This window comes from Lacerta agilis, chromosome 7 (genome assembly GCF_009819535.1).
Source record: "Lacerta agilis isolate rLacAgi1 chromosome 7, rLacAgi1.pri, whole genome shotgun sequence".
Classification (NCBI taxonomy): domain Eukaryota; kingdom Metazoa; phylum Chordata; class Lepidosauria; order Squamata; family Lacertidae; genus Lacerta; species Lacerta agilis.
Genome location: NC_046318.1, coordinates 14,279,910 through 14,298,611, shown reverse-complemented (window position 1 = coordinate 14,298,611; position 18,702 = coordinate 14,279,910). Strand labels below are relative to the sequence as shown.

The following is an 18,702-nucleotide window of genomic DNA, read 5'->3' as shown; positions in this document are numbered from 1 at the left end:
GCAGATGCCCGGGCGATTTTAGCATATTTGGGCATTTGCAGCAATGGAATGTAGCATAGATTTTATTACTCTGACAGATTTTACACTTTAGGTTTTGAGCTAAAACATCACACAAAATTGACACTATTCACCTTTCTCCAGAATGGCAGAGATCCCTTTAGCCCCTGAAGAGAACTGAGGACTTAATACTGCCAACATTTTGTTCGTATCTGGGAAAACTCTTAGCGGGAAAATGGCACAAAATGGGCGTTAAGCAGACTATCAGGATTTATCTTAAATGTGCTAACGTCTTTCTTTTGCCTACTTCTCCTTGAGTCTTTTTAGCCTATCCCCACGTGTCAGAAAGTGTCTAATATCACATATGAATGAGATCCACACATTGAAAGGGCCAACTAGGGTGTACCACTGCCCTTCCCCACATAATTTTGTGCAGCTGGAAAAGACTATGTACATGGAAAATGAGGGGCATAGCATTTAAAATCTGGAAGATAGAAGTAATGTCAAAGGGTGGGATCTCCTATTTCATGGACAGAAAAAAAGCTTCATAATCTATAACAGGTTTTCCCAAACTTGGGTCTCCAGCTGTTTTTGAACTACAACTCCTGTCATCCCTAGCCAGCAGAACCAGTGGTCAGGAATGATGGGAATTGTTGTTCAAAAACAGCTGGAGACCAAAGTTTGGGAAACACTGGTCTAGATTAAATGCATAGGTCATTTTAGAGCTCAGGATCATAGAAAGAGTTGACTTTAAGCAGAGACATCTGTTAGTATTATTGAACTATATCAGTGATAGTGACCAACAAGTGGGACCCACAATGGAAGGTTTTGGTGTGGAGTTCTGCTCTTCAAGATATTATCCTGCCAACTGTGTCGTTTTTCAGGATCTTCCACTTCAACCCCCCTGTTTCTGTGACCTTATATTGCCAAGCACCTCCTTTTCTATACAACTCCATGTATGAACATTGTAACCTTACAGAGGTGTGGAGAGACATGTACGTGCTGTTCTCTGGCCCTTCCCAGTTTGTATCTCAGCTGAGCTCCAAGCCACCATGCTTATCCATCACTCATAGTTTCAATACAATATGCCGTGTCCGTTGGTAGGGAAGAAGAAGAAGAGGAGGAGGAGGAGGAGGAGGAGGAGGAGGAGGAGGAGGAGGAGGAGGAGGAGTTTGGATTTGATATCCCGCTTTATCACTACCCGAAGGAGTCTCAAAGCGGCTAACATTCTCCTTTCCCTTCCTCCCCCACAACATACACTCTGTGAGGTGAGTGGGGCTGAGAGACTTCAAAGAAGTGTGACTAGCCCAAGATCACCCAGCAGCTGCATGTGGAGGAGCGGAGATGTGAACCTGGTTCACCAGATTACGAGACTCCCGCTCTTCACCACTACACCACACTGGCTCTCAGGGAAGGGATTTGTTAGCTCACACTATTAATGCTCATATGTGCTTGGAGTCATTGGGAGAATTCCCTGTTTCTAAAGAGCTCCTCCCTTACGTACTTCTCTTGAAATGTTTATACAGGCTTTGTGATCTTGCTACTTTGTTTGCTGTGGGTTAAACCACAGAGCCTAGGGCCTGCTGATCAGAAGGTCGGCGGTTCGAATCCCTGCGACAGGGGTGAGCTCCCGTTGCTCGGTGCCTGCTCCTGCCAACCTAGCAGTTCGAAAGCATGTCAAAGTGCAAGTAGATAAAGAGGTACCACTCCAGCGGGAAGGTATATGGCGTTTCCATGCACTGCTCTGGTTCGCCAGAAGTGGCTTAGTCATGCTAACCACATGACCCGGAAGCTGTACACAGGCTCCCTCAGCCAGTAAAGTGAGATGAGTGCTGCAACTCCAGAGTCGTCCGCTACTGGACCTAATGGTCAGGGGTCCCTTTACCCTTTACCTAAGGACAAAACTTAGCCCTGCCAGGGAACTTGCCTTTGTTGTATTTCTGATGTTCTGACAAATTAATGGGGCTTGCTTTCAGTTCAGGAGAACCATCCTGGCAAAAGTTGGACAGTTCCTACCTTTGAGCAGTGCTGATGACATAATTGCTTTCCCTCACCAACCAAACAAGCCTGTACCATAATGAAGTATTACCGTATATATACCCGAGTATAAGCCGACCCGAATATAAACCGAGGCACCTAATTTTCCTGCAAAAACCTGGGAAAGCTTATTGACTCGAGTATAAGCTGGTTCACCTTTGCTGCTGTGGAGGAGGAGGAGGAACGAACAGCCCGAAAGCAACCCTTTGGGCTGCTCCTTCCTCTTCTTCCTTTGCCAAGTTTGCATTTATGCGAGCAGTTCAGGAATGGAACAAGCTGCCTGGGGAGAGTAAAGAACTGCCGTTCTTGTACACTTCTTAAGGAATGGTTGACTGGGGAGAGCGGGTGGCGGCACGAGTGGAGAGAAAGGGCTTCTTTCTCGCCACCCCCACCACCCGCCTCACTCGAGTATAAGCCGAGGGCAGCTTTTTCAGCAAAAAAAAATGTGCTGAAAAACTAGGCTTATACTCAAGTATATATGGTATATCACATGTATTGCATATTTCCCTTTCCTTTTTTCCCATTTTCTTTTACAGCTGCATTCCAATTCTGACAAAGGTGATGGATCAGTCAAATACATCCTTACAGGTGAAGGGGCTGGGACTATCTTTATTATTGACGACACGACGGGAGACATCCATTCAACCAAAAGCCTAGACCGAGAAAAGAAGACCCACTACGTGCTGCATGCGCAAGCCATCGACAGACGGACAAACAAGCCACTTGAACCTGAATCGGAGTTTATCATTAAAGTACAAGACATCAATGACAACGCACCAAAATTCACAGATGGACCTTACATCGTTACCGTGCCAGAGATGTCTGATATGGGTAAGGAGAACAAATGGGATTTGCGTTACTGTGCACTTGATTCTGTGGGCTTTCTCCTGTTATTTAGCAGGTGGTTATGCTTGCTTTTTTGAGATACCTAGAGTAATGTGCTTGCAATGGTGTGCATTAGTTCCTTTGTGCTGTTTGTGACATTTGGAAGGCACTACCTATCACCCATCATCTTCTTAGAAGTTTGCCGGCTCCTTTAGGATTGCCTTATATTTCTTTACTGGCAAGGATCCCATGTTTTGTTGCAGCTACAAAGCAGGCAGAACATGTGGAGCTGTTGTCACCACTGCATTCCCATGCTGATGTGGGAAAAAATATCATGCTCTCTCTTTCTCCCCTCTGCTTAATGCCCCTTGATTCCTGGCATCTCTACTTAAAAGGGCTGTAGGTAGCAGAACAGGGGGAAACCAGTCACACCTTAGTGCAAGGGTCAGCAAACTTTTTCATCAGGGGGCCGGTCCACTGTTCCTCAGACCTTGGGGGGGGGAGGGCTGGACTATATTTTGAAAAATATAAATACCCTGCAAGCCAGTCCCGCAGCTGCCTCCAGACCTGGAGGAGAAACACACTCTGCACATGCTCAGGAGTGCATCTCAGCACTGCCCGCTCACTGGCGTTGTTGACGAGCAGCAGCCGCTCCATCAGCCCATCCCCGCAGAGCTCCCAGGTGGCATGCACCAGGCTCTGTGGCCCATCATCCGAGGCCAGGTTGGTGGGCAGGCCATGTATGCAGAGCACTGGGCAGGCGGCACACAGCTCACCCTCCAGCTGCTCCAGCGTGGCCGCTGAGTGTGCCACCAGCAGCAGTGCCGAGCCGGGCACCAGGCGCGGGGCTGGCTGGCGCGCCAAGCTCCGGCAAAAGCCCCACGACGCACCCATCACAATGCCCACGGCACAGCCCAGACCCGCCGCCCACCTGCCAGCCTCTCCGTCCATGGCTGCGCTGCGTTTACCTCAGCTGTGGGTGTTGAGGCTTCAGATTAGCTGCAGGAACTCCCTGCAGCCAATCCGAAGCCGTGCCAGCGTTGCCACCTGCCCGGAAGCTGTGCCAGCATCGCGGAAGTCAGTCCCCACGTGGTGAGGTGTCCGCAGTTCGTGGGGACTGACCGAGCGGACGGCAGGGTCTGCGGGCCAGATTTGCGAGCCTGGGGGGGGGCAACCTCTTAGTTTGCCAACCACTGCCTTAGAGAGTGGCTGTCAGTAGACAGAAGAGAGCTAGACTGAACAAATAAAGCCCGTATTTTCTGCTGGCTGCATAGTAGTGAGCAGCAACAGGGAGGGAAGCGACGTTGCTGGTCTTCCTGAAGAAAGCGGTTCTGGAATTTAATCCTGCCTGCTCTGAGGTTTTGCTGCTTGCCTGATGGTGAAAGGGGTGATGAGGGTGGCCCTTCATAGAGAACAATTAGAAGCCCACAAACCTCTCAAGGGCATTTATGCAATGTATCTGATTGGCTCATTACTTCTTTCTATCTGTTTTAGTAGCAAGGGGCTGCCTGGCCAAGGTTGGTTAGTTTTGAATGTAGCTGTAAGAGCTCCTTGGGAGTGAATTGAATTGCTGGCCTCTCGAAAGCGTTTCGATTATATGCATGTGAGAGAGATGCCTACATGCACCTTGATGGTTTGTCATCACTCTGAATGACAATGATGGTAACGATGATGATTGTTCATGCTAATGCATCAGTTGTGGCAGACAACATCAACATTTGTTTATGCCGGGTAGGGAGGAAAGAGAAATGTGAATGGTATGGTAATGTCATAAATGGTAAAACCTTCTATGAGCAAGGAAATTGCCGTGCTTGTTCACTTCCACATAAGGTGTGTACAATGGCCCAATTAGTTTGCAGGTGTCCTGTTGTGTAGATGAACCAAGTTAGCTTTATCAAGCTGTGCAGCAAGTGCAGATGAAGATATCCGCTGTGCAGATGATTGAGATTCATATATATATATATATTTATCCTGGGGTGGCTTGGTTTGTTATTCTTTGTTTTTGCATCAGTGGTACCTCAGTTTTTGAACGTAATCATTTCTGGAAGACCGTTCAAGTTCTGAAACATTCAAAAACCAAGGCACAAAGAGCAGTCTGCAAATTTAATGGAGAAATTTGAAGGGGAGGACTCAGCGGAAGCCATTTACTTCTGGGGTGCATTGGAAAATGGAATCATTTACTTCTGGGTTTTCTGCATTCGGAAACCAAAACAAACGTTCAGCTTCTGAGATAAAATAAAAAATTCCTTCCAGTAGCACCTTAGAGACCAACTAAGTTTGTTCTTGGTATGAGCTTTTGTGTGCATGCACACTTCATGCACACGAAAGCTCATACCAAGAACAAACTTAGTTGGTCTCTAAGGTGCTACTGGAAGGAATTTTTTATTTTATTTTGTTTTGACTATGGCAGACCAACACGGCTACCTACCTGTAACTGCAACTTCTGAGATGTTAGAAAACCGAGGTACCACTGTATTTGCCACACATTGGAGCAGATGTAATAAAATGTATGTTCAAAGGTTTGCCTATGACCACCCAGAGCCATGCTGAAAACACTTGGATTATCAATAGCCAAGCAGAAAAGGTTCTCGGGGCACAGAAGAGAAGCATCATCATCATTATTAAATATTATTATTATTAATTTCCTTTCTATACCACTTCGTATTTTTAAGAAAAAAATATCAAATAAAACTTTACTGAAGAAAGTCCACTATAAAGTATACATTCAAAGCAACATAGCTAACCCAAAACTTAAAGGTTTCAGAAATAAAACATTGCTAAAGGGAGTCAAATATAAAAGGCACATTTAAAACAACGTAATTGGCAAGAAAATAAAATCTTAAGCATACAATGCATCTGCTGTTGTTGCTTCAAATCCTGGCAATGCTCGTTCAAGGCAGGCGGCAGCTGTGGAAGCTCAGGCTCAATGACCTGGGTCTGCACTAAGGCACAGGAATATGGCTTCTGGCCTCTTCGACAGACTCAACTTTTCTAGCTGAAGTCAGTCAGGGGCCTGTCCTCCAGGTTAGGTGGGGAAAGGCCTGCAAGGCAGGGGGCAGGTCTTCCAGGACTCACAGCCAACCTAAGAACATACAAAAGCCCTTCTGGATTACAACAGTGGTCCATCTTACCCGGCATTCTGTTCTCAAAGTGGCCAATCAAATGCCTGTGTGAAGGATGAAGGCAGTGAGCACAACAGCATTCTGTCCACCTATGATTCCTAGCACCTGGTACTAAGAGGCATATTGCCTCTGGAAATGGATGTAGAAAATAGTCATCATGGCTAGGAATACTTTCTTTCTGTATTCTTTTTGTAAAAAAAAATAAAAAAAAAATTATTTCATTGAATTCAAATTTTAACAGAATTACGTAATGATTACAACAAATGCATCTCCTGCCAGTCTCCCTTTCCAGAGTGCAGATTTGCCCCTAATAAGACATAGCTACTGTTCAGCTCTGTGTTTTCACAATCATTGATAAAGTAATTAATTTGAAAGTGTCATTCCACAGTCTTCCATGCATTCTTGATGGGTGAAAGCCATATCCAATGAATTGCACGTACCAAATATTGCATAGAAGGTAGCTTTCCTCTTTCCTGTACCTAGAGGTAACAAACTTGTATGGATCACCCAGCAGCCATCTAATTTTGAAATTATTTGTTTCCTCTTCTAGAAAATTCTGAAAGGCAGAGGGAAATTACTCCCTAGGTGAGTGGTATACAGGGCAATAGAGGACATTGAGCGTGCTTCAATCTGGCCTGATCCTCTGGCACAAAGGCAGTCATTTTGTTGGCTTATTAAAGAATTTACTGGTCAGATATTCTGTGGGCATAGTTTGAAATCTAAGCTTAGTAAATGCATATGTAACCGAGGGTGGGGGGGGAGGTTAATTCCCAGAGATAAGCAGCTCTTTTATGGCCAGATTTATTTTTAATATACCAAACTGAGGACTTAGAATTCTTCATATATTTAAAGTCCATTTTGGCATTTTCAGCAAAAATTATATCGCTGATCTTATGGTGAGAAATGTCCTGAGATGACATTACAAGGGAAACTGAATAGCCCAAACGTCTGTCTCCCCATTCATCGTCTGGGTTCAAAAGAGTCTCCAACTGCTATTCCAGCAAGAACACCAAACAGGAGAGATCAGACTCATTTCACCAGGATATGAATGCCTAATAATAATAATAATAATAATAATTTATTTATACCCTGCCCATTTGACCTGGTTTCCCAGCCACTCTAGGTGGCTCCCAACAGAATATTAAAAACACAATAAAACATCAAACATTAAAAACTTCCCTAAACAGAGCTGCCTTCAGATGTCTTCTAAAATTCAGATACAGTGGTACCTCCGGTTAAGAACTTAAATCGTTCTGGAGGTCCGTTCTTAACCTAAAACTGTTCTTAACCTGAAGCACCACTTTAGCTAATGGGGCCTTCTGCTGCTGCTGCACTGCCACCGCCCAATTTCTGTTCTCATCCTGAAGCAAAGTTATTAACCCAAGGTATTCTGGGTTAGCGGAGTCTGTAACCTGAAGCATCTGTAACCTGAAGCATCTGTAACCCGAGGTACTACTGTAGTTGTTTATTTCCTTGACATCTGATGGGAGAGCGTTCTACAGGGCAGGCGCCACTACCAAGAAGGCCCTCTGCCTGTTTCCCTGTAACCTCACTTCTCGCAGTGAGGGAACTGCCAGAAGGTGCTCAGAGCTGGACCTCAGTGTCCGGGCTGAACGATGGGGGTGGAGACGCTCCTTCAGGTATACTGGGTCAAGTCCATTTAGGGCTTTAAAGGTCAGCACCAACACTTTGAATTGTGCTTGGAAATGTACTGGGAGCCAATGTAGGTAGGTCTTCAATGTTATATGGTCTTGGCGGCCACTCCCAGTCAGCAGTCTAGCTGCCGCATTCTGGATTAATTGTAGTTTCCGGGACACCTTCAAAGGTAGCTCACCACTTCATTCTGGCCTTAAAGAACTGGTGTCCCTCTCCTGACTCACCTCTTTTCTTGCATTTCTTTCATGATCAAACCTGGGTTGAAAGAAAATGAAAAGAATAAAAATTCAAAACATAAGATATAAAACAATTGAACTGTGAGTGGGGAACCTGTGCCCCTGCCCTAATGTTGCATGCCCTCCAGATTCCAACAGCCTAGTGGTCGTGGCTGATTGGAGTTCTACTCTTATCAACCTCTGGAATGCCACCCCTGAAAACCATCTACTGCAACATCATAAAAATTGAACTTCCTTCAATTCATAGCAGCTTGGAACAGCTTTCTTTATAAAGCCCACTTGAATTAAACCAAAGAAATATTCAGATTCATTCCACACAGGATAAAGTTCTACAGTGATGGGTAGCTAGTGAAAAGGCCTTGTCTCTTGTGCCTGCCAATCTGAATGAACTTAATGATGGATGTTCAAGGGAGGCATATGTCACAAATATCTAGCTCCAGGCAGGTTCATATAGGTTTAACCAGGTTCCACACCATTTAGGGTTTCAATGATATCCCCCAGTACTTTAAATCATGCCTTGTAATATGCTGGTAACTAGAGTTACCAGTGCAAAAGAGGTGTTAGCAACCATATAGCTGTATTGAATCTACCAAACTGTATTTAAAGGGAACCACATGTAGACGGTATTATAGTCGGTCCTTTCTCATGATGGTACTCACCAGTATGGAGTACCATCACCTCTTTTTGTTGCTGCTTATGGCAGCAATTTTGTGCTGGTTGTAACTCTCTTACCTTTGGTGATCACTCGTAGCCGAGTAAGATTGTCTTCCATAAACACGATTTTAACAGTGAGTCCGTAAGTGACTGTGGAGGCCAATTCTGGATCCACACTTCCTTCCAGAGAGGGGACATAGGTTTCCAGGTGGGAGATGATCAAGGTGAGGGTTTGCCAAGCATGCTCTCTTCTTAGCACTTTTCTCCCTTTCACCATGAGTTGGAGCATCTTCAAAGCCCATGGCACGTTTGGTAAAGGCTGTTCTCCAATTGGAGTGTTCACAGGCCAGTGTTTCCCAGTTGTCAGTGTTTATACTACATTTTTTTTTTTTTTAGATTTGCCTTGAGAGAGTCTTTAAACCTCTTTTGTTGACCACCAGCATTTTTAAGTTCGGAATAGAGTAGTTGCTTTGGAAGACGATAATCAGGCATCTGCACAACATGACTAGTCCAACAAAGTTGATGTTGAAGAACCATCACTTTGACACTGGTGATCTTTGTTTCTTCCAGTACACTGGCATTAGTTCGCCTGGCTTTCCAAGTGATGTGTAAAATATTTCAAAGACACTCACCATGACAAGGTGATGATCCAGTGAGTGAGTAGTCGTAACTAGGGCATGAGTGACAGCAGTCAGTTCCTCTCTCTCCATACAGAGTCAGTGCTAACAAATAAACTGATACAAGGTATTCTTGGGAACTGATGCCTTCATTTATAGTGAAGTTTTGGAGAACTCCCCAGATTGTGAACCTGATACAGCCCCATCCATCACTGGAAGCATACCTTCATCCAACCATGCAGATTTACCCACCCACAGTACTTTTAGCTTACCTGTATCAAGCTTCAGTTTGCATGTCCTCTTCCATCCTAAAACTTCTTGCGGACACCTGTATCTCTGATTTTCTTCAGTCTGATTGAAGATCAGTTTTGTTTTGTTTTGTTTTGTTTTTAAAAATGAGTACAGCTTATGGAAAAGAGATACTTAGCAGTTATGTTGTCTGGCCAGCTGTCCTATCAATTGTCCTCGCTAACAATGTTATTGCAGCAGCTGCTGCTGTTGACTTTTTATAGAAAACAGCTTTGGGATCAGAATGCCAAAGCTGGTGGTCTGGAAAAGGAGAATAAGGCAGAATGATGATCTTGACAGATAAATGATCTGCACAGTAGATGTGTCAGCAGGCATGTGAGCTGCTAAGTCACTAAGCAAAGCAGAAAGTTAGGCAGAAAAGCCAGTAGGGGCAGTACCCCAAAGGCGAATTTCTGTATACGCTTATTGAGACCTTCTGCTACCTGGCTGCTGATTTAGTAGCTGCAGAGGATAGTTGCATTCTGTTTTGACAAGCTGCCATGGTGACCCTGTGAATAAGGCTCACAGAACTGGGTGCAAGATTTGAAAACTTCTAGTGGCTTACATATAGAGTTGGGTGGACTGGTCTATTTCCATTCTGGTCCCTTTATGAATTATTATTATTATTATTATTATTATTATTATTATTATTATTATTATTATTATTCTACCCCGCCCTTCCCAATCCAAAGACCGGGCTCAGGGTGACTAACAACAAATATAAGACAATGATTAAAACAGCTAATGAACAGCATAAAAACAAACATCAGTAGGATCCCCAAGGCTAACTGGCCAGGTTAGTCATGCTAGGCCAGTAGGGAGACCAGGGAGGAATTTTAATGTAGGGACCCAGAAGGGTTTCTTCAGAAAAAAAAGGGAAGGGGAAAAGGAATAGGGGATCAGGCTAGATTAAAGGCCAGGCGGAATAACACTGTCTTACAGGCCCTGCGGAAGGAGGTCAGGTCCCTCATGGCCCTAGTCTCGTGGGACAGAGTATTCCACCAGGTCGGAGCCAACACTGAAAAAGCCCTGGCCCTTGTGGAGGATAACCTGGCTTCTTTTGGGCCCGGACCCTTAAACTATTGTTATTTGTGGACCTTAAGGTCCTCTGTGGGGCATACCAGGAGAGGCGGTCCCGTAGGTACGAGGGTCCTAAGCCACATAGGGCTTTAAAGGTCAGAACCAGCACCTTGAACCTGACCCGGTACTCCACCAGGAGCCAGTGCAGCTGGTAAAGCACTGGGTGAATATGCTCCCATGGCAAGGTCCCCGTGAGGACCCTCGCTGCAGCGTTCTGCACCCGCTGGAGTTTCTGGGACAGTCTCAAAGGCAGCCCTGCGTAGAGCGAGTTACAGTAGTCTAGCCTGGAGGTGACCGTCACATGGATCACTGTGGTCAGATCGGGGCGGGAAAGGTAGGGGACCAACTGTTTGATACAGCGCAGATGGGAAAATGTCGCCTTAACTGTTGCTGTAACCGGAGCCTCCATGGAAAGGGAGGCGTCTAGGATTGCACTCCAAAAAATTGTTTCAGACCATTTCCACTGCTCTATAGTGGCAGCTATTTTCTACCATATATTCTTATTCTTTATCCTTATTCTTAATTAAATTTATATACCACCCTTCATTCAAAGATCACAGGACTGTTTACAACACAAATACAAAATGACACACATATAAACACAATGAAGTCGGATAAGTAAGTCCAAAAGGAATAACGAAAGGGGTACAAAAAAATCGGTTCTGCTTCCTAGTGGGACCAGGTTGCGCTCGGGCCACCAGATCCCACCCCTGCCTCAGCATGGTGTGAGGTAGCATCCCGCATCACACTGAGGGTGGCCCGGCCATGACATTTGCCAGGCAGCCAATCAGAGTGCTGTGAGGGTGTATCCGGGGGGCCAATTTAAACTGTGGCATGATTCTAGAAGCTCCTCTTCCGGGGAGGTGAAGCCATCACCTGCCCCTCTATATGTAAGGGTATTCCGTTAAAGGAATCCGGGGGTTTGGATCTTGTCCGAAGCCTGGGGAGGGGCTGGGGCCATGCCACAACCCCAGCAGGAAACCCAGGGGGGCTTGATTCGATCTGCCTCAGCGGGGCTCCCCCTACTGGTGGTTTACCCTTCCAGACTTCCTGCAAGGTGGGCGGGAGTCAGACATTGTTGATGCCAATGCCTAAGCCAATACCACTCACATTCTGTAACCAATAAAGTTGTGGCCTAAATTTTGCCCATTAACATTAACGTAAATTCTGTGTCCTTGTGTCTTTATTCTCCTGGGGGTGGCTTGGGGGGGGGGGGGTCTTGAAGCGCAACATTTATATATTGTAACAGCTTTGAAAAGTAGCACAGCGTAAAGATGGAGTATTTTCGAGTGTTTCAAATATTCTCTATTTTGGACACAATTTTGTCACAACGTTACTCTCGGTGTCATTTTTGGCCCACTTTTCAGCCTACTTCCTAAGAGCTCCAATTGGCTATTGCTGTTTTAAAAACACCAAAGATATAAAAGGTAATCTGCTCAGACCACTTAGCAGAACTATATCGGGGAGTGTGGATGCTGAGCAGGAACTTGTTTGAGCTGTGAATTAATCCAGGAGATGCACATCAGGCAAGTTTGTCTCATAATATGGATGCCTAGAATTCCTCCAGCATCTCTTCCTACATACGAAAGCATAAGGAGCATAAAGAGAGAAGACTGTGTGTTTGGTGGGTGAGGGGACATCTCTACTATAATCACAAATGTTACATCTTCCAAATCTCAGACAGAGTCTTAAGTTTAAGACTGAAACAGAGGAATACAAAGTGCCACTGACAGGCTGAGACTTGGGTCAATTTTAATAATGTTCTTTGCTTACAATTTCCTGTTGGACTTCATTTTTCGGCCTGTTGCTGCCTATCTAATTAGTCTAATTGATTTTCTTCCATCTTCCTCCATGGCAGAACTGTTACTTGTCTCTCAGATGGAGCTGTTAATAAATAGTGATGGGAGTCATTTGCTTTATGTTTCAAATGAATAATTAAACTCCCTCCCTTCAAAATATTTGTGCCTACCTTAAAGAGAGATGATTCCTCAAAGCAATTCTTTTATAAGTAGGTTTTCTGGGAATGGTATAAGAGAACTCAGTATTTTTTTGTGAGTTCCTGGAATTAACATAACTGCTTTCTGGAAATAAAATAATTGTGAAGGCACTTTGAGTCTCTAGACTGTGTGTCCTCTTATCTTTCTTTCGTACCAAGAGTAGGTACACCATCAAAACTCAGGATATATGTTGCCACATATATTTATTATTTATGTATGTTCTTACATTTGGAGCTCACCTTTCTTTCTTCCATTATGGAACCCAAGACGTGGGGTTTGCAGGCAGTCACCCATCCAAGCAGTGAACAGAGCCTGACCTGCTTAGCTTCAGCAAGGTGTTGGCCTGATGTGTCTTCAGACCATACCCTGTAGAATATGGCCTGTCAAAAAAGCAGATCAAATAAATTGAAATCAGAGGGATATACAAGTGCCTAGGTAAAGGTAAAGGTACCCCTGACTGTTAGGTTCAGTCGCTGACAACTCTGGCATTGGGCGCTCATCTTGCTCTATAGGCCGAGGGAGCCAGCATTTGTCCACAGACAGCTTCCTGGTCATGTGGCCAGCATGACTAAGCCGCTTCTGGCAAACCAGAGCAGCGCACGGAAACGCTGTTTACCTTCCCGCCAGAGGAGTACCTATTTATCTACTTGCACTTGATGTGCTTTTGAACTGTTAGGTGGGCAGCAGCTGGGACCGAACAGTGGGAGCTCACCCCATCACAGGGATTCGAACCACCGACCTTCTGATCGGCAAGCCCTAGGCTCTGTGGTTTAGACCACACTGCCACCCACGTCCCTATACAAGTGCCTAACTTTGCCTATATTGTGCCCATCTCATTAAAAGAATAAGATATTATAAACATACTTATTAAATACAAGCCAATATGATTTTCCCCCATTTGCCTGAAAGTCTTACAATAATATTTGTGTTCTTCTAATGGCCCTTTCCCAAGAAAAGATTACCGTCCACAAATTATATTGTAAAATATGAAATATTCAGTGATTATATACTGTGCATGCACAGATTGGGTGGCCAGTTGTATTATGCAAAAGAGCACTTGTATTGTCATTTATATTATTGTTCATGCATGGATACTAATCTTCTTTTAGGAAATTGCCAGTGTAGAAAAAACCTTTATATTATAAGTATGTACTATGTGCAAAATAAAAGGTACAGTGATTCTCACTGCAAAGAAAGCACATTTCCTTTCAATATATATATTTCTAATTTATCTCTATCTGGAACCGTATATGTCGACACAGTTGCTATAACAGCATAGAAGAACCAAACCAGAGCCTTTGTGGCAACAGCTTCCTATTGTAGCATCTGAACCAGTGTGAGTATTCATGTTGCTCCCTAGAATGTATTTTTTTGCATCTGGTATTGTTTTGAATGCGTGCTTGTACAGAGGATCTCACAGAGAACAATTTGAATGCTCAGAATGCCATATAAACATAGAATTGTAGAGTTGCAGGGGACTCCAAGTGTCATCTCGCCCTCTGCTTAAAAACCTCCACGGAAGGAGAGTTGTTAACTTCCCAAAGAAAACTGTTCAACTGTTGAACAGCTCTTACTGTCAGGAAGTTATTCCTGGTGTTTCGTCAGAATCTCCTTTATTGTAACTTGAAGCCATGCTTGTCCTTCTGTTGCTGTCATTTATTTATTTATGCTGGTTTTAGTCATTTATAGACCAACCTTGATTCCCCCAAGTCAGTTTGCATAACAAAACTGCAATGTAAATAGTAAATAAATCACAAAACAACATCAGACAATCAAGAACATAGAATTGTAGAGCTGAAAGGGACCCCAAGGCCCATCTAGTCCAACCCCCTGCAATGCAGGAATCTCAGCTAAACATCCACACATACAAAGTATAAGAGCCTGCAGATAATCAATAATATGAAGCCTTATGGGGGGGAACCCTTTCCAATAAAGAATAGGTTTGTCAGAGCTTTTGGAGAAGGGACTTCAGTATCTGCTGAGCCACCACCTCGGAGACCCTGAGCCTGGCATAATCCAATTTGTTCTTCACTTATATCACACCAAAGCTCAGAGGCTGAACAGTTATTGAACTATTTTGTTTTTGTAGACACAACACCCTGTGCAAAAACTAGTTTGCTGCAGCAACAGCAACATGAGTAACACTGAGGAGGGTGGGATTGTTTAAACTGCTCTCCAGAAGGCTCTCTGGCCTGCATGAATAGCACCATCTTGTTAGGATTCTTTTCCCGTGCTTGCAGTCATGGGATTGTTTTTATCACATGACGGTGTATGTTTTCACTCCACATTGTGGGAATTAATGGAGACAGGATGTTTTTATTACTGTGTTTCCGTGATTTTTGTCCTTTGTTCCTTCTCTTTGCTGTCTGATGCTGAAGAGGAAGGAGCTGAGTTAGAATTCTCCGAGTGAATTATATGTAAATAAAGTAGTTTAGCCAAAATGCTGCACTACTGAGTCTGTTACGCTGACTGCCCATACTCTGCTGTTCCTGAAGTGTGCTGATGTCTCTGAGGCATCAGTCGCTGTGTTGTTCGGGCTGGAGAAAGCTTTTGAGTCTTGCGAACGAGTCTTGCCCAGTCTCTGCCAGATTCCTACTTGTGTGTAGGACCTGCTGACACATCTTGGATGCACTAAGCCTTTTTAAAATACAGTTCATATGGCCCATATTCAGCATGTTCTGTATGTGTCTTTGTGTGTGTGTGTGTGTGTGTGTGTGTGTGTGTGTGCTGGTCGTCGGCTGTAATAAAGAACTACTTCAGCATTGTGCCTACCAGAAGGTAACATTATCCTGCATCTGTAGTGCAGCTTCCCATCCATAGAAGCGGGTCCTGGGCAAGTTACTTTACCTGACTGATTCTTAGAAATCCTGTTGGGATTTTTGCTCGACTGTGCTAAAAGTGACATGTAAAGTTCGTTTGGAGGTTGCTCCTCTGGCAAAATCGGTAAAGAATTTAGAGGGAAGCCTGCAGCATTTTGAGACGACCAGTGTAATGCCTCAGGCCTGGACATCAGGCATGGCTGCTCACCAGGAAGTTTTTTTAAAAAATCATGTTGCTTTTATGTGGGACTGCAAAAGGGAGAGAGAATTATCAAGTGCTCATCAGGGCACAGTAGATGTGGAAAAGGTTGTTCCTGGGTTTAGAGGAAGGTTATGCACAGGTTATGCAGGCTGGGCTTGGACTCCAATGACAAAAACGTGCAGCTTCCACAATTATAATTTGCTCAAGTTATTTTCTTCTCATTACATCCATTCCCCGCAACTTCTCATTGTTCAACTGCCTGGCTGACTTTGAAGCTAATTCTTTGCCTCAATTCCTGGGGAGGTGATCCATTCTAGAAATCTGTGTGCCATTCAGGACAACTGAAAATCTCTTCTTCCAAAGAAATCCATTATGAAAAGCTGTAGGGGAAAAGAATGCTAGGGTGTTTTGTTGTTGTTTTTAAGACCCATCCTTCTCTATTCATAAGTTCCTCACTTTTAATTTCACTCATGATTCCCTTCTGCCTTTTCAGCCAGTCATTACAGTATCTGCTTAGTAAGGAGATTGTTAAAGAGCACATCAATGTCATTCTCAAAATCAAGAGCCTGTTGTGCAACCACTTCTTTCCCCTCTTATCAGCAGGAGGTGCGAGCCACTGGTTCTTTTTCTTGCAGTTGGACTCCAAAAGCACCACTTTTTGAAGTTTTCTTCCTTTTTTTAAAAAAAATGTATTTTTATTAAAGATTTCTTGATTTACAAAGTATGTGCAATTTCACTCTCTCATATTTTTTCCTTGTATCATTTTTACAAACCAGTTTCATTTGTTGAGACATTAGGAAGAAAAGGGGGAAAGAGGTGGATGGGAGGGAGATGGGTGGGGTGGGGGTGGGGTCGGGTGATGATGTTTCTATTTTACTTAATATATGTGGGGTTTGATGTCAGCGCTGCTTGTGCAGGTTCTCTGTTGTTCGTTTGTGTTCCTTTGGTGGTGAGAGAGGTTGGGGTTGGCCTGGGGTGTTGTTGTTCATTTGTGGTTGGCTGTGGTGGTCTTTGTTTTCATGTGTGAGTGGGGTGGGTGGGTGTTTTGGATCAGGTTAGCCATATTGATTTGTTGGTGGGTTTTTGCCATTATCTTGTTGAGCTGTGTATGTGATAAAGGGGGAGCCATATCTGGGTGAAGGCGTCTTCTTCTATTTGTCCCCATGTCAGTTTCAGCTTATTGGTTAATTTTTCTAGTAAGGCTGTTTCCCATACTATTTGGTACCATTGGTCCATGCTTACTCCTGACAGGTCTCTCCAGTGTCTGGTTATGATGTTTCTGGCTGCTGAAAGTAGGTGGGTTATGAGTTCTTTGTGGTGTAAGTGGGCATTATTGTCTTGGAAGATGTTTAGTAGGGCCAGTTCTTCCTTCCTTTTAATACAGAATATATGGATCAGAAAGTTGGATGCAATTCTTTCAGGGGTATTTCGCAGGATTTACGCAGCCTTGACAAATCAGTTAAAAGTTAACGTTAAAAATGTTGTCCCGCTTACGTCAAATGAGATCAAGAACTTGACTTCATTCATTCCTAACCGGCTCAATCCCTTTCGATCCAGGAAGGTTGCATCTAAACCTACAGGCTGGGAATTCAGAGGAGAATGTGCCCATTATTGGACAACAGTATATAAAATATAATAAAGTATCTTATTAGATGAGATTGAATGTAAATCTAGTTTGGTTGCCTATCTGCTCCTTTACCATTGGTCAGTGATAGATCCCATTGTTTGCATGCAAGAGGTCATAGATTCAGTCCTTGCTAATAATAATGATTATAATAATAATAATACATAAATACATAAATAAATAATGCATAACAAATATTAATTGTACCCCACCCATCTGACTTGGTTGGATACAATTTGTGCCTGACACTTTGGAGCACCATTGACAATTAGTATAGTATAGTGTAGTATAGTGTATGTGGGGCTTGCTGTCAGTGCCATTCAGTGGATGGGCTACTTTGTCAATTTACAATAGCATAATTGGCACAATTAAAACAGCAAAGTAAAAGCTTCCATTCCAGTGTTAAAAAATATAGCACCCTCTCAGTAGTATTTTAAAGTGTGAACCATTAAAATGCTCCCCAAATCCCCATTAATCCAAATGGAAAAGAAATGCATTCAAATGCATACAGTTTCTCCCGATGGCAATTCTAATTTGTATTTCTTCTTCTTCAGTTTAATGTTACAATATTCACTGCTGCACATAGCAAAAATGCTTTGTGGTAGATATTAAAGTGTGTGTTTTCGTAGTGGATTGTTGAAAGCCTTGACAGGAGTTTTGGCACAACCCATCAAGTTTCTGGGTATTCTGTTCATTTAAACTTTCTTGAGGCAGCCCTGCAGGCACCGTTAAAAGTATAGGGATTTATTTTGCATTCAGTGGGTTACACCTGTTATCAGGGCTGTTTGTAGGTACGCTGTGATACTGCATGGTTCCCTAAAATCAGCTACCTCAACTTTTATTATTTTATTTTTTAAAAAACAGCAATTTTCTAGTGCTTAATGGTTATGCCAAGTGTGTTTGCATGTATATGGGAGATGCCTCCAATGAATGAGATGTCCAGTGGAGGTGTTATTTCAATGCCCTGCATAATAGCTCTTTGCCTCGCCCATGTAATTTTGCAAAAGTAGAATAGAAAATGCCAAGTGACTACATACAATTGCAGAATGTACTAAGCTGGAAGCCATACAAATTTACTACAATTGCACAAGGTGCATTATATTTTTACGATGTAGAGTTTTTAGATGGTCTGGGTACAGACTTTTTAACAGCCCTACCTATTGTTAATCACCATTAAAAATGTCATGTTGTAAGCCAAGTCCTCTGCTGTTTCAGTGGAAGCAGGCAGAGCTGAGAAGGATCGGGCAGAAGAGCCTGTCGCAGACAAATTCTTATTATTCTTGGAATAAGAAGCTTATGGCTAGACCTCCTGAAACGGAGAACTCATTCACTCTGAATAAAGATAGAGGACCTCCTTCCTGGTTTGAGGCAGGGTGTGCATGCCCTAAGAGGTGCTTCTTATCTCCAGAGGCCTCTGGGGCTGTCTGTAAGTCATGTAAAGCAAGCCGAGCAGCTGTCAAGCTGTGGGTCTTGACAGTCTCATTGAACTTGAAAGCAAGAGCTTGTGCCACAGCATCAGTTGATGTGGCATCTAGTCCAAGTCCACAA

At 43.7% G+C, this 18,702-nt stretch overlaps 1 protein-coding gene across 1 annotated transcript in view; it reads left to right on the top strand.

Annotated features, from left to right (window-relative positions):
• CDH18 (cadherin 18) overlaps positions 1 to 18,702 on the top strand; it is a 201,751-nt gene that overhangs the window by 67,027 nt on the left and 116,022 nt on the right. Inside the window, exon 3 of the mRNA XM_033154394.1 lies at positions 2,571 to 2,865. Coding sequence (XP_033010285.1) covers positions 2,571 to 2,865 — 295 coding nt within the window. The remainder of the gene's footprint in view (positions 1 to 2,570; positions 2,866 to 18,702) is intronic.